General features: G+C 36.4%; 1 protein-coding gene across 1 annotated transcript in view; it reads left to right on the forward strand.

Annotated features, from left to right (window-relative positions):
* LOC114068236 (vacuolar protein sorting-associated protein 13B-like) overlaps positions 1–16,242 on the forward strand; it is a gene marked incomplete at both ends in the record, with an annotated part of 202,250 nt that overhangs the window by 35,693 nt on the left and 150,315 nt on the right. Inside the window, 3 exons of the mRNA XM_027904187.1 lie at positions 2,308–2,528; positions 6,202–6,408; positions 15,469–15,640. Of these exons, the coding sequence (XP_027759988.1) occupies positions 2,308–2,528; positions 6,202–6,408; positions 15,469–15,640 (600 nt within the window). The remainder of the gene's footprint in view (positions 1–2,307; positions 2,529–6,201; positions 6,409–15,468; positions 15,641–16,242) is intronic.

Here is a 16,242-nt window from a genome sequence, read left to right on the forward strand (position 1 = left end):
TTCCTTTAAAGAAAAGAAAGGAAAAGAAAAGAAAAGAGAAAAGAGAAAAGAGAAAAGAGAAGAGAAGAGAAGAGAAGAGAAGAGAAGAGAAGAGAAGAGAAGAGAAGAGAAGAGAAGAGAAGAGAAGAGAAGAGAAGAGAAGAGAAGAGAAGAGAAGAGAAGAGAAGAGAAGAGAAGAGAAGAGAAGAGAAGAGAAGAGAAGAGAAGAGAAGAGAAGAGAACAACAGCAGCAAAATAACAAAGCTCCCATTAAATATTATGTTCTTATACTTTTGAAAAGCAAAAACCCATGTCTGCTTCAGGTAAAGTGAAGATCACCCACACACCTTTCATATGCTTTATTTTTGTCATTTCTTATGAGCATTCTTTGGGTTTTGGTTTAGTGTTTCTCCAAAAGCCTGATTTTGTTCTCTGGGACCTGGTTATCATATGTGAAAATGTATCAGGTTTACATGGCAAGGTTTTGGTAGCAGGGTGGCCTGCAGGGCTGACGTGCTTTCTTCATGTCCAACAGAGCCAGTTCGAAGTGGCTCCAGATGGACCCACTGCTGGTCAAGGCTGAGCTCATCAGATATGGTGGTAGCACCTCTGGATAATGTATGTAAGGGTGGAAAAAAAATGGCTGTGCCACAATAACTAGGACAGGGGAGTGAGAACATGTGAGAGAAACAAATCTGTGGACACCAAGGTCAAAGAAGAAGGTGCTTCAGCAAAGGGTTGCCTATGGTGAAGACCATGGTGACAACACAGGTTGTACCCCTGTAGTCCATGAGGGTCTATAGTGGAGAAGATATCCATCCTGCAGCTCATGCTCCAGGATATCCATCCTGCAACTCATGGAGGACCCCACCACTTCAGAGCAGGTAGATGAGTACTGAAGGAGGCTGTAACCACTTGAAGTGCCCATGCTGGAGCAGGCCTGTGGCAGGACCTGTGAACCTGTGGAGAGAGGAGCCTATGCTAGAGTAGGTTTTGCTGGCAGGACTGTACCCCCCAGTAAGAATCCATACTGAAGCAGTTCATGAAGTCTGTGTGAAGAGCCCACATTGAAGAAGTTTGTTGGAGACTGTCACCCATGGGAGGCAGTCCATGGTGGACCAAGGGAAGACTGTGAAGAGGAAGAAGCAGCAAAACCAACATGTGATGAACTCAGCACAACCCCTATTCTCTGTCTGTCTGTGCCATTCCGCAGGGAGAAAATAGAGAATTTGGGAATGAAGTTAAACTCGGAAAGAGGGGAGAGGTGCAGGGAAGATGATTTTTGATTTGTTCTTATTTCCCTTCTCTGGTGTTAACTGGCAATAAATTAACTTTCCCAAGTCGATTCTGTTCTGCCTGTGACAGTAAGAGGTGAGTGATCTCTTCCTGTTCATACTCGACCTGCAAGCCTTTGGATATATTTTCTCTCCCTACTCCAGCTGAGTAAGGGGAGTTATAACTGGTAGCAGTGGGTTCCTGACATCCAACCAGGGTCAAACCACCACAAGATTCTGTTTCAGGTTGTGTAATCTGTGTAATCTATTGACAGTGTAAAGAAAACTGGTTGTATAGAAGCTGCTGGCATTTTGTTGTTCATCTGTACACTGCCAATTCCCTTGCTGATTATTCTTGACAGTGATTCATGATAGGGTGCCAGGCATTTCTCTGTGTAGGCTTCCTCCTAAATGTCCTAAGTGCTAAGTGTGTGAATATAACAATCTGGTTTTAGAAAATCCATCACCGTTGCTAGGAAGTTAAGAGGAGGCAGTGGAAAAAGCTGCACTGTGATCAGTCTCACCTGAGCAGTGCCTTGGGATAGACTTCACTCTGTGGCACCACTGTGTTGAGATGCAAGCTGATCCAAGATTTTTGGAGGAAACAATTCACTTTTTTAGTTTTAAAAGCTGTAAAAATGTATAAGTATAGAAGAGAAGGAACTGCCTCTGAACTGCATCCATATGCTGAAATAAGTGGGCAGTGGTTTCTAGATATTTGTCATTTAGAGGAAAATCGCATGAAGCAAAGGAACTTCTTCAAGTACTATATTGTACATATATTGTTCACAGTTTGGGTTAAAATTGCCAGTGGATTTTAATACTTTAAAAGTTGTAAAAAAATTATTGCTATTGTTTAGATTTTGAAATAGCATGGAATTGATGGTTGAATTACATTTGTGAGAGTTTGGGATCAATTTAATGGTTGTTGATTGTGTTTGCTGTGACTTCTGAGGTGGTTTAGAATAAGACCTTTACTGAGTTGTGTGACATTAATAGCCTAGTTTTTATTAAGCAATTGTTTAACTGTTTTCCCTTCTTTTTTATTGATTAGGTGATGCTTTTCCATGGACAATTAGTCTGCATCATTTCAGTATATATACTCTTCTTGGACAACAGATGACACTTAATTTAGTGGAACCAATGGGCTGTACTTCTACTTTAGCTGTGACTTCACAAAAACTGCTTCCTTCGGGGCCAGAATCCAGACACTCATTTGTTGTCTGCCTCCATGTCGACCTTGAGTCTCTTGAAATAAAATGCTCCAACCCCCAGGTTGGTACATTTAATTGATTTATAAAAAGGAAATTAAAAATAACTTTAGGTACAATTGTTCTGCATTTTCATGAAGAGAGTCTCTATCTTAATTTTTTTTTTTAACTGGGCCATCAAGATCAAGGTGCTTAGATTAAGATTTGCTTTGAAGCTCTCTCAAGTTTTGTAATTTAAACTCTTCTCCACATGTAATAGCTGTAGTATAAATGCATCTTTTGGCTGATGGAATGAAATGAATTGCAGATGTACCGTTAAATGCTATGGTACTGATCTACTGTCACTATGGATTCATATATTGAAGTGGTTGAATGTAATTGTTTTACTACATTTACATAGAAACTAATGTTTCTTGCAACATGAAGTCCTTTTTAGGCAAACAAAGGGATCCAGTAATGAAGGGGAAAAAATGCAAGATGAATGTGTGTAAACAGAAGTTACCACCTCACTTAGGTTTATTAAGAGGCAAAGGTGCTCTTAGATTTTTCAAAAAGTGCGCCCTGTATTTTACTGACCTGGACCAAGTTTGCTGTAGTTCTAAGCAGAGTAGGTTTTTAATTAATATTGTTAAAAGCGGAGCACTGTTACAAGTGCAAGTCTTACCTAAATTTGAGTTGCACATTAAAAAGGCAATTGAAGTAAACAGCATTTTTCAAGTATTCCTGTTAAGGTGTAATCAAGTAATTTGTTTTGAAAACTGTAAGAAAATAGTTTTAAAATTTAACTGTAAGCTGCATATAAATCATATCATGAGCATAGTGAAATGGTAAAATGAAGTTGTACATTGCAATATCAGACCAAATGTTGTTGTCTTAAAGGATGTCCTTGTACACTGTAATGTTATTAATTTATTGAAGTGTTCTAATGACTGAAAGGATGCAGACAAATTATTTGAGATTACTGAAGGTTCTTGAACTCTCTTTTCTCCTTTACATGTGCCTCATATGTCCTTTCTTCTTTACTTATGGAAAAAGGGGGAAAAAAAAGCCATCAGTCTTCTTTACCAGATGTTGAAGAACAGAAAATGAAAAATACAGATATATAAACAGCATTTGATAGTTATAAATACACAGCAGAGTAACTATGAAATTTGATTCCTTAAATGATGGGCTGTATTTTGTCTAAAGATGACAGCCTTAAAAGTAGATGATATTTGGTGAATTTATTAAAAGGTAGCAAAGGTGAAGTATTTTATTTATATGACTCTAATAATTTAATATGAAACCATTTTCTGATGGTCATAAAGTCAATAGATACTTCCAGTGTGCAAAATTGTCTTTGGTTGTAGTTTTCAATTTTGTAGTAATGTGTTATTTTTTAAGTATAAAATGCTGTAACATATTGAGCTTTACAGATTTTGCCAAATAGTCAGTGGGGTCTCATTGAGTTCTGTGTGGGTTTGGTGGGGAGGGATTGGAAGCAGTGAGAGGGGGAAACCTTTTTTAAAAAATACTGGCAGTTATTCTTATTTTTGTCCTACCATTTCTCTTCTCTCCAATAGTGTGTTGTAAATATAATAATTGTATATTAACTCTATGCTCTAAAACACTTTTAAGGGAGAGAGGCCTTACATTAGCCCTTCTAATATAATCAGAAACGGATTTTCAAACTACTGAGACTACTCATCTGAAATAGTACAACCAACATGAATGGAAATCCTTCCATTTTAATCAGTAACAACCAGTGGAATAAAAGAGTGTATTAAGAATAATCAAATATGTTACTAACTCTATATCTGAAGTTTTGAAATTTTATTTACATGTAGACACATGCCATCTTTTTTGTTTTAAAGAGGTTTTGGTGTGAGGCCTTTTTGTATCTTTGACTTTTAAACATACCTCCTTGAAAATCATCTCCTTTAATAAAAGTGTACCTTTTTGTTTGATCAACTTATTTTGACTCTAGTTTCAGAGCAGGAGAGAGTATTTTGGTCATACTACGTCACTGTCATGTTGCTGGTGAAGTTCAGAGACACAGCTACTGCTGTCTGAAACAACCACTGCTTCAGAGTGGCTTTAAGGATTGTAGCCTGAGCAACTTTAAAAAATCTCCCTGAAAATATAAGTAATTATTAACTTTAATGATTATGAGTACTGCAACCCCAATAAAATTTAAACCCTTCAGTGTTGGATTAACTAATAACAAACCTCTTCACCTTGTTATATGAGCACAGATGTAAACACAAATTCCCTTTTTTTGCTTTACTTTGTGCCTTTATGAACAGTAGCATAAATAATTTTCTGAAGGTCCTGCTTCATTGTGACAAGTATAACTTAAATTATCCTTTGGTTTCTTGAAAAAAAAATAGAGATGGGGGAAGTTGCAAGCCTTTATGATTTGGATGTCTGCCTGTATAGTATTAAATTTCTAGAGACATTTTTCCAGCAAAGCGTCAACACCAGTTAATGTTATACTAGTCAATCAATCGTGGGGATATTATTAGATGATCTTCCTGCGTTACATGGAAAAGACTTGGGAAAACTTAGACATTTGAATTTGGTAATTTAAAGGTTTCCAGTGCATATCAGAGTGCTACAGACACAAAATATTTTTAGGCATAACTGAAAGAGCTTTTCGACACAGCCAGCATTGTCTTTCTGTAGGTTGCTTTGTATATGAAGACAAAAAATGTACTGGGAAGTTTACCTCCTTTAAGGAAAAATTCTGTCACAAGATTATATGACCTGCTCTGTGTAAGCCTTGAAACTTCAAAAGAAAATCCAACATGAATTAAGAAGGTTTTTATAAAATTCCAGCACTTCACCTCCTATGAAAGGACTGCAGAGTGTACTTTGAGACTTCATCACACATTCTCACGCACAAAATCGAGTACTGTTTTATATCAAATGTAGATTGACAACAGTGTTTTTCTGCATCTGTTCTGCCCACATAAGAAGCCAGCTTCATGGAGTATAAGTGTCCTGAGGCTTAAGGTTCTTATAAATATGAGAATTTCAATTTTTTTATAATGGCAAGTTGAGTATGGTATCCAGCTGTGAATCTGCTTATATATTGTTTTCAGTTTTCTCTGAGCTTGTTTTATACAGTGTATTGCAGTATGTTGTCATACAAACTCCATGATTTATGCCTATTTACAAAAACTTGTGTAAATATCTTAGAACTGAGTCAAACAGTGTGCAAGTTAAACTGTGTGTTTCTGAATATTGGAATGACATACGCCAGGAGACTGTTGAGTTTGATAGGGGATATTCTTCCAAAACCAGAGCACTTTCACATGCTGCATGGGATCATTATTTTAAAACAATTTAAATGAATAATTTTTTCATTGTTGATGTTTTATAAAGTTTATATGTTTGCCTTCTCCTACAGGCAGGACCTATGCATATGATTTGTACAATAAATTACCTTTGTTTAATTGTTAAAATATATACTAGTAGAATTTTTATAAGACCTTATAAGACCATGTTCTTGCTTATGTTTTTGATCTTTATACCATATGTTTGCACACAGCACAGATTATTTTTACCAAAATCACTATAGTGTAACTGATGCTAATTTTTTTATTTGCAGTGTAGTTGCTTATCAAAGCAATATATAAATGGTGAGAAGTTCAGTTTTGCTATATTCTAAGTCTCAGTGGAGAACGTTGATGATTTTTCCTTCCACTCACTAAGAAAAGCTTCATGTTAAAATTAAGTTTTATTTTTTCCTTTAGGTGCAGCTTCTGTATGAACTGGCTGAGATCACAAGTAAAGTTTGGAATAAAATTCAGAGGAAAGGCGTTCTATATCAATCTTCTGTCTATACTGAAACCATGACAGGGCCTGCTCCTCCTAGTTCTCCAGTTAAAAGTAGTGTTGGGACCGCTCCACCAGATACCAGTACATACAGCCCATCTGCTGACATTGGGACCACTACAGAGGTATTTTTATTTCTTTAAAAAATGTGTCATGTGAGTTCTGATCGTGTGGTGGTATGCAGTCAAGTAAGAATCAGAAGGAGCAGTAGAGTCCAGATAGAAAGTAACTTTGCCCCAATAAAATAATGAAGAATACTTTATCATCCATTTTGGTGGAACAAGAGGGAGGAGAGAAAAGAGAAAATAAAAAGAGAATTTACTGTATAACTCCTATATTTATTATTTGTCTGTATTGTTTCTCTTTGAAGTGAGTGCATATTAGCTTGTGTCAGAAAGTTATGGTTAGTGTGTTCAGGTCAAGAAGCATAAAGCATTTTTCAAGTCCAGAATTATTAGAATAGTAATGTTGTTTTGGAAGGGATATGTAAGTGTCATATACTAACATATGCCTCAGCAGGTGTCATTTGTGTAATGGAGAGAGGGAGGTGGAATACAGAATATGTGGACAGATACTTGAGATTGTAAGAAGTTTTGTCAGGAATTGAAAATAAGAATTAGAAGGCTAATATTTAAATTATCAGGAAAAGATTCACAGAATTGTTCAAGTAGGAGGGTAATATTTTTGGCTCTACTGAGGAAAATTTTGTTCCATTTCTGATTTCGATGCGAATTTTAGGTCTGTTGAAGTGATTAAAATCAAAACAATATGTAGGGTGTAAAAGAAATTCAATTAACAGTAAAATAAGAGAAGGGTGAACATTTTGAATTGCTGTCATTGAAATACTTGGAGAGACTTGGAAAAAACCTTTGCTATGGTAATACAAGCCAGAGTTTATGTTCTTATAAGACTAGTAGCTACAACAATGCTGTATTTGACTTTTCAGGTACTATCATTTCTCTGAATTTGTGAGTCAATATTTATTTTTCAAGACCACCTTTGATACCAAATTTTTGATTTTTTGTTAAAAAAGTTAATGGTACTGTAAGGTAAAAAAGAATGGGTGGCCAGTGGAGGATTCATTTAAATGATTTGGGTGTTATGGGAAAGAACATCAAAGCTTGTCTTGACCTACTGCTTTCTGTATTTAAAGCCTGAGATTTAAAACAAAACAAACCTCAAAAAGCCAATTATCCCTTCACTCTTAGGACTAATTTTGTCAAGCTACCAGTTGGAATGAGTTGAATCACTGAGTAGGACGACCAAGTTAACACATTCTAGATGATGTAACTAAAGTAACATTTTCCAAGCAGATTTTTATTAAACCATAGGGAAAATTACCTTGAGCACTCTACCAGCGTTTTAAGTCCATATAGTCATTGCTTTACCTGATTTTTGGTTCTTTTTTTAATCCTTTGGTGGCCATCAGTAAAAATTTCAAAGTGTTTTGAAGCTGTACAATGAACTTTTGCAGATCATCATGTGTAAGGTAGCCAAGAACATTGTTCTTGAGACTGCACAGTCTTGATGTCTGTAAGTTCAGTAATACTGTTGAGGTGGGAAGGGGAAAGAAGTAGAAGAGTCACATTTCGCCGACCAGAAAGAAAAAGTAAAAGGAACCATGTTTTCTTCTCACATTTCTAACAAAATATTTTAGGCAATGTAAATTAAATAATTTGTAACATAGTTGTTGGCAGTGTCTGTCTTCATCACACATTCTCTTCTGTGGTTGTGTCTGTCTTTGAACTTATTCAACATATTTCTTAGTATCAAAGCACCAGGTAGGTTTTCATTATAATGACGTGGTTCCTGTCCTGTTCCTTGAGGTAAGGATTGTTAAGAATTTAAAAATATATGTACTGAAAAATTAGCTAAGAAGTGTTGCCCCTCATTCTTTTTCATCAATGAAAGCTGTTGAGAGAAGTTAATCACTTAGTTTCCCTGTTCCTTTTGCTAACTTTTGCTTACTATCACCAAACCTAGCAGTAGATGAGAGAATTGGGTTACTTCTGCTGTCTCCAAGTACTACTTTGGACTACTTCAGTCTGCTGAGTGCCTCTGTTATAGTCCATATAGTATAATTTTAGACATTATAGACATTCTATGAAGAAAACTAACCCCCTTAGTACGTTCAAATGTGCACAGAACCCTGTTACAGATGATTTGTACATAGAGCTGTAGAGCTCTGCCCCAAAAGTAGGCAACATAAGTTGACAGGCCTTGTAGACAAGAAATGTAGACAGATTTTTTTTAAATTGTTTTGTCTCCTGTGAAGTACAGCAGCTAGTTATACCTGTCAAGTTGGCTAATGGGCTGCAGATGTAAGGCTGTTACATCATGCAATTTTCATTGAGGCCAAGTTTTTCTTCTGGGTGAAGACGTAGTCCTCTGCAGTCTAAGTATGGATTGTTGTATATAACATCTATCTTAGACATAAGACTTTTTTTTTGTAGAACCTGTTCACAAGAGCCTAACTGGTGAAATCCAAACAAGTATTTTAAAACCCAAATGGAATTAACTTATACCAAAGTGGAGTTGAGGGCTGAGTATTGTCCCAGGTACCATCTGAAGAAGTGATTTTCATTTCAAAAAGTGTAGAGGTTGAGTAGGGGATGTCAGAGAAACCTAATGCTTGTCAGCTTCATGTGTCTTGGTATTTTTCAAGTAGTCTTCAGAGAGTGGTGTAGAAAAGCTGAGTCATGGGAAGGGATTGGTAGTGTTTGGAGAGAGGAAGGCAGAAGTTACCTTTAAGACCTCACAGAAATGGTGATTATAGGAACTGGGATGCCAGGAAAGTTAACCAACTGAGAAGTGGTACTGCATGGAAGTTGAGGATGACTGAAAAAGGCGGGCTTTCAAGTGAATGAGTGGAGGCAGCTTTGGAGAGGCAGCTGACAACACTGGAGCAGCATTCCATTGTTTTCCTGGGTCTGACATATCCCTTTCTGTGGTTTTGCTGCTGGTTAGAACAGGACCACACCTTTCGCTTTCCACAGACTCTGAATTCAATTAAGAGAGCAATAAAAGCAGATGAGGCAGTTAGAGCGTAGGGACTCACTATCTAGGAGGCCTAAAACCACCAAACCAACAAAACCTTGCTCGATTACTGTCTTGATACTGGCAGGTCTGAAAACAACTTGCAAATACTCAGAGAAATAAAAAATACTTTTATTCCCTTTAGATACTGTGTACTTAACGTCTTTACATTTTCTAAAATACTAGTATTGATTACTTATTGATGTATATTTTGGTCTTCAGAAATTTAGAGGTACTTTATTAATCACAAAGAAATTAGTGGTAGCAAATCAAGGTCCATGTGGTTTGATACCATCCTGTATTTGTAAATTCTAACTTGATTTCAGACTAGTGTGACGATAATGTTTTAAATGAAAGAAATAGAAAGGTTAATATATACAAATTGACTGCATCAGGCACAATTATACCTTGTAGCTATATATATTTACAGTCATTGTTTCTGGAGAGCAGCAAAGTAATATGCAGAGTAATTAAATAATAGTATATTTTTCTACAGGTTTGACTTAGGGGAAATTTTCCAGAAGTTTGTTTGATCAGAGTCTGTATTTTGTTTATAAATTTCCATATTTTTGAGCCTTGAAATCCTGAATCTGTCAAACAAAAATACTTTGCTGCGATAGGTATGGGGCTTTTTTAAGTTCAGACATTTTGTAGTTAATGTGTTTTGTTCTGTGGGAGACATATGATTATTTTTAGAGCTTCTTTCAGCTGCAACGGACTTGCTGTAACTGAATTGGAAGAAAGCAAACTTGCACAACTGTTTATATTAAATAGCAAGAAAAAAGTAATTTGTTTATGTGATCTGTGAATGATTTATATTTTAGGCTGTGTCTAAATCTTTTTTTGCTGACAACTTGATGGTGAGCTCCACAGTCTGATGTAGATAAAGGTATCTAGCTTACTGACTTCTAGTCCGGTGTGGTGGTAGAAAAGGGAAACATCAGCAAGCGGCTTCAGTACTGGAGGGCTGGAAACAGTTAATCATTTTTGCCATCCCTGCTTTGGAACCGCAAAAGCAAAGGTAGTACAGACTACAACAGGCCACTTGTTACTGTTTACTTAAGTACAAACAGTGGTAGAAGTGTTTAGTCCTTGGGGAAAGTCAGTGATTGAGCAAGAACGCAGAAGTTATTTTGATAAGGCATAGCATTAGTGTGGCCAAACTGTGATCATCCCTGAGCTTTAGGCAGGCCAAGGATGAAGGCCTCATATGTTTGGATCTTCCTGATGAACAAAGATAAATTCTGTTAAGAAAATAAACTCAGTATATTGGTCAATTTGCAACAATTGGTAAAAGAATTAAATTGTATATTTTAGAACTTGGCATGAGAAGTTGTGGGAAAATAGTTTGAGGTTTCTGACTCTGGCTTTATTTTTCAGTAGATCTGGAAACAGAGCAGAAAATTAATGCATAAACATATTTAACAATACCATGCTGGGTGCTGAAAATCCAAAAGGAAAGTTGAAACTCCGTGAGAAACAAGAGCGCAGTCTTTCTTCTCACTTCAGTTTCTTAGGTTTTCACAGCAAAAAAGAAAAAAAGAACTTCAGCTTATTTGGGAAAAAATAGGAAAAGGACGTCAGCTACTGCAGACCATCAGTTTTTTCAAGCCCTTTGGCTCTGCCCAATGGTTGTGGTTGTACCATAAACAGCAGGCGAAGAAGAAATCCCTTCATTTTAATTTTTTTCTTGCCAAAGGACGACCATATAACATCTGTCTTCAGAGGAGCATCTGCCACTGAGAAAGAGAATGGTCCAATTCAACTATTTACATAAGTCTTAACGTCAGAAAAAAAAATTAGGTAGTATGTTCATGTTAAACTGTTGAAGTAGGGAGTGCGTGGAGGCTGCAACCCCATCATCTCTGACAAGGACAAGGTGTTGAGCAACTGGGATTGTCTCTTGATAAGCTCTGCACCGGCCATGGCTTCAATTGAGAGGTTATTGCTGAAAGCCTCAGCCTACTGCAGTCTTAGCTATACTGCCATGCTAGCTAGTCCAAGGGGTAGGACATGCAAGTGACCTGGAATACTGGGTGGGAACACAGTAGAGTACAGAATTGCAGGGCAAGGCTAAACCCCAATGAGTTGAGGCCCTGGTTAAGAATTGCAGGCTCTGAAGTAGAATGAGTTCCAAACCCCTGGCAATTGCAGGTCCAGTTTCTAATGATGTGTGTGGGTCAGTACCTGTAACTCTGTTTTTTTGTGAAATTCATAGATACAATAGCTTGGAAGGTGGTAGAGGCCACACTCCCTAAAATTCAGGATTTGCTGCTTTTAAATTTGGTTGCATATTCTTGGACTAATTTGCTTTTAATATATAGCTGGGGTTATGCTGGATAAGTGCAGTTCTTCAAGAATCTTACAAATACTGTTTTAAGTAGCCTTCTGCCAGAATTATCAACTGACTGATTCTTTGAGTGGCATAGTACATAATTTAATATCTTAAAAAAAACAACTTTAAGAAGTGTGGGAAAATTATAGCCTCAGTTTTCTACAGAACAAAGTTATCTATATACTCAAACCACTAAATAAAAACAGCTCTCTGTGGAAGAAAAAAACCTAACAAAATGTATGAAACAGCTGAACACATTAAATTACGGAAATAAAAGAACCCGAATATAAAATTCAAAACTTGCCACAGTGGCAGTACATATTTGCTGTTAAGTGTACTGCTTTAAGTTTCATCAGTTATTGTTGTCTTCTTTTTTAACTATCAGAAATGTAGAGACCTGCCAAAATTTTAGAACAAAGTTGATTTTCGTACAAAATCCATTTTGGAACATGTTCAGTGGGAGAGTGAGGGTGTGTGTGAAAGACAAGGAGGAGACTGTCTCTCATTCCCACCCATTCCATCACAGTTTGTAAGTTATGGCTTGGCAGAATTAAGTGTGTTTACAGTACAAAAAAAAAAAAACAACAAAACTACCTTGAAAAATTTTTCAGACTAAAAAAAAAAAGAAGATAAATGCTTTTTATAGAATGCAAAGACCAGAGAGCCACAAATGGGTGCACAGAACATCAGCATTGGTTTGAACTTTGTCTTGAACTGTATATAAGCATATTCTTAGGTTTAAATAAGTCTTTTTTTCTCTTTTCTTGACCATTAATTGTATTTCTTTTTATTTATAATTTTATTTCTTAAGAGAGACTCATTAAAAAGGGAGATAGGATTTTCAAAGTGTTGTGTTTTTTTCTGGCTTTGAAAGGATACATTGTTCAATCCTACATTTTATGGCTTTACGAGTGGGTAGAGTACATAGTCGGAAGGGAAGCAGATTAATGTTTGAAGAGGGCTGACAAGCATAGTCAGAGAACAAGCAAAATGGCTGGGTGATTTTCTCCTGGCTTATGTCACTGTCTTATTAATGGCCTGCCATTTCAGGAGAAACAATAAGGATTAACGTTGGTTCGCCCTGGAGAACCAGCTCTACCTACATCCTTTCAGATGCTGGGGAACTTCCAGGCCTGACACTATCCAAGGCTGCTTCCCCATATTTTTTTGTTCTAAGGGCAGGTGCCAGCATCCTTGAAGAAACAAAACTGAGTTTTGCTTACAATGCTGAAAAGATATCTACTAATATGTTCCTGTCAGTGCTGTCTTGTAGGATAATTAAGGGACACTGTAGAGGACATAGTTAGCAAACAGTATTCAGAGTATTCTCTAGACAAAAAGATCTAGCAAGGGGCAGGAAGGATTTTGCTGGAGAAGCCAATAGGAAATACGAGTTACAGTTTGGCAGAAAGGACTTAACCCCTGAACATGTTATTTAGCAGGTTCTACCACACCATTATTTTTTTATCTTGTTGCGTGCCCTATGTCCAATGTGCCATTCATACTTTGGAGTTGGATGCATCTCAGTGAAATGAACTATCTGATGTTTCTCCAATTAGATGTCCTGCTGTGGTAGGCATTGAATATTATTAGATACACAGCAGGAGACAGACCCTACTACTTTTACTAAACTAAATTTGCAGACAATGTGAGAGTAAAACAGAAGAAGGAAGCGTAAACAAATAATAAAAGCAAGAGGGTCCATGACTTCGGGAAGGATTTCAGGTGGGAATGTGTAAGGAAGTTAGCTCAATGAGGACATAGTAGGGAATAAATGCTTTTTGCACCTCTGGAGTCTTATAGTTTTTCAAAAGATGGCCACCTGTGCCTCAACTGGTAATCTGTTCAGAGCTGTAAGCAATAATGCCTTATATAAGAAATATAAAAATAAATAGAAATATACCTATTTTCTTTCATGCATTTTGAATAATGCAAAGCCACTGTCACCATAGATAACTGAAGGTGAACTGGGTCTTAATTTTCATTTCAACACTTCATATTGCATGTGTTGAACTGGTCCAGGTATTATAGTCTTGTGTTTAGGTATTATTTTCCAGGAACATATGTTAGTTGCGCAATCTCTCCTTTCCTCGTATGAATGAGTACCTGGAATGGTAAGTTCTCTATGTCAGCTGTTGACAACATAGATGGTTTCTTACCAATTGTGGTAAATATTACTGAGTTTTTCAAGAGTAAAGGTTACTGCATGCAGATAAAGTACCTTTGCTGTTTCTCTCTGTGTCCTCTTAAGAGCTTACAAAACCTATAATTAAATTGTAGGCCTGAGTTGATTGAAAATGTGATTTGTCAACATAAATGCTTCCATATGAGTCATGTCATTTGGTTTGAGATAAATTCTACCCATCGAAAAAATAGATTGCTAACAGAATTTCCATGCTCACATTCTCCAGTCTTGGACTGCAGAATGAGGCAAGTACTGTCACATTTTTAATTTTGCTGCTGAAAGTAAGTTTCCCTGGAACATCTGAAGCTGAAGTGAGTGCATTCTTGCTTCTTGCCTGACAGGTTAAAATTGTTTCAGTCCAATTGCAATGCTTTCTGTGTTGATCTGATTTCCAAGGTGTCTGCCATAGAAATAATCGTTGCTAGTAATTAGATAAATCTCAAACATGTTGTTCATCATAATTTACATTGTCTAGTGCCCTAAAACTTCAATGAAAATTAAGACTTTGAGTGTTCATTGATCTGTGAATCTTAGAGACAACTTGATCTTAGTGGATTAAGGTGACTATACCTTACTCCTTGCTTTTGTGCTTGAAGGAAGTAAACTTGCAACACATGGTGGAGTTGCAAGTGAAGATGATGCTGGATGTTTAGTGGATTTTGGTTGATGTCAGTGACTTATATGTCCATTGCATTCAGTTTAATAGTCTCTAAACACTAGGAGCTGATGAACATTTATATGTTTGCATCTTTCCTTACCTATTTGGAAACAGTTAGATGCAGCAAAGGAGCAGGATGAAGTCTTATGGCCAGTAAATATGATCAGAACTTGCTTTCATTGCTCTAATAAACCCACATAACAGGATTTTCAGTATAGCTTTCAATTGTCATGTTCTTTTCCTAAGAAACATTAACCTTTGTGTCTTCTTTGTTGAGCCCTTAATGTTTTAGGGAATGAACAGAGATAACTGATGGCACAGAAATCAAACAGATTTGTCAACATTTCTTATATTTAAGAGTATTGCAAGACAGTCATGTCTTTAAAAAAAAAAAATTTATAAAGTGGCAACTAAAATAATTCCAATTCTTAAAAGAATCTTCTGTTTTTTGAAATCTCTTTCCCAAGGCATTACAGAGAAGCACATAGAAGGGGAAAAAATAACCCAAATTGTGTACGTAATACCCTGGTGTGTACGTAATATAGGTGTTATGGTCCTACTGGGTGACTCTTCACTTGGTACCTCCAATAACTCTTTCTTTTGCCATTCACGTATGCACAAGCCTGCATAATAACACTTTTCCTATTGCATCTCCAAATATTTCTATCAGCCTATGTTTTTGATGATAATGTTTCCACAGTGTAGAATTAATGAGGAAAGCTTGCTATGCCAAGTGGAACTGTCATGGAACCTTAAAATTTTAACATATAGTCTTTGCCAAGATCTACCAAAGACAAGGGGAAAAGACTTTGTTTATTTTTTCCTGATGTAAAAAAATGGCTTGATTCAAATATCCTGTTGGTGAGTATGTGTTTAAATAGTTTGGGCATCTGCATCAGTCTTGAGAGATGAAAGAAGTGGAACTCTAAAAAGCAATACTTCTTTCCTCAGCTGTTGCTTCTGTTTCTTAGGGTGATTCTCTTCAGGGTGGTGATGATTCTCCATTCTCAGACTCCATTACACTGGAACAAACAACAAGTAACATTGGAGTCTCAAGTGGACGTGTCAGCCTATGGATGCAGTGGATGTTGCCAAAAATTACTATAAAATTGTTTGCTCCTGATCCTAGAAATAATGGCACAGGTATTCAGCACTTTTCCCCCTAATGTGCTGTGTCGAATTTCATACATTATTTTACAGCACAATATTAGCTATTCAGAGCTTGTATCGACATTACTGAACATTGTAACACAGAAAAATGGGTCAGATCTGTATTTTAAACTGCAGCAACAATCTCTAGTTAGATTACTGTATGTAATATTCTTTGCAACAACTGCAGTGTTGTTCTTTGGTATAAACTTCCCACTCCATGTGGAACGATAATTATGTTTAATTGGAAATAAGTTATTTAATTTACTCAATAAAGGGCTGCGTTTATTGCCTTAGAAGCAATCATGTTTCATTTTGATATGATTTCATAATTATTTTGTGTATGTCCATATATAGTCATGTAGTGTTGTATTGATAATTTCAAATTTAAATTTAACACAATCGTTATAGTGTAATCCTACCAGTCACAGGAAGTTTAATATGGAGTTCAGTGGAGAAATTTCAACTTCTCAGCTGAAAACAGAAGTATGTGTGGTACACAATTTATCTTTTTTATTTTGAGATTAAAGTTGCATTATCATCCAACAGTAATTTTTTGTAAGCAATTCAGATTCCATAAATAGCATGACTTAACA

This window comes from Empidonax traillii, unplaced genomic scaffold, assembly GCF_003031625.1.
Source record: "Empidonax traillii isolate 1590-97213 ecotype Southwest subspecies unplaced genomic scaffold, ASM303162v1 scaffold1017:size211477, whole genome shotgun sequence".
NCBI lineage: Eukaryota > Metazoa > Chordata > Aves > Passeriformes > Tyrannidae > Empidonax > Empidonax traillii.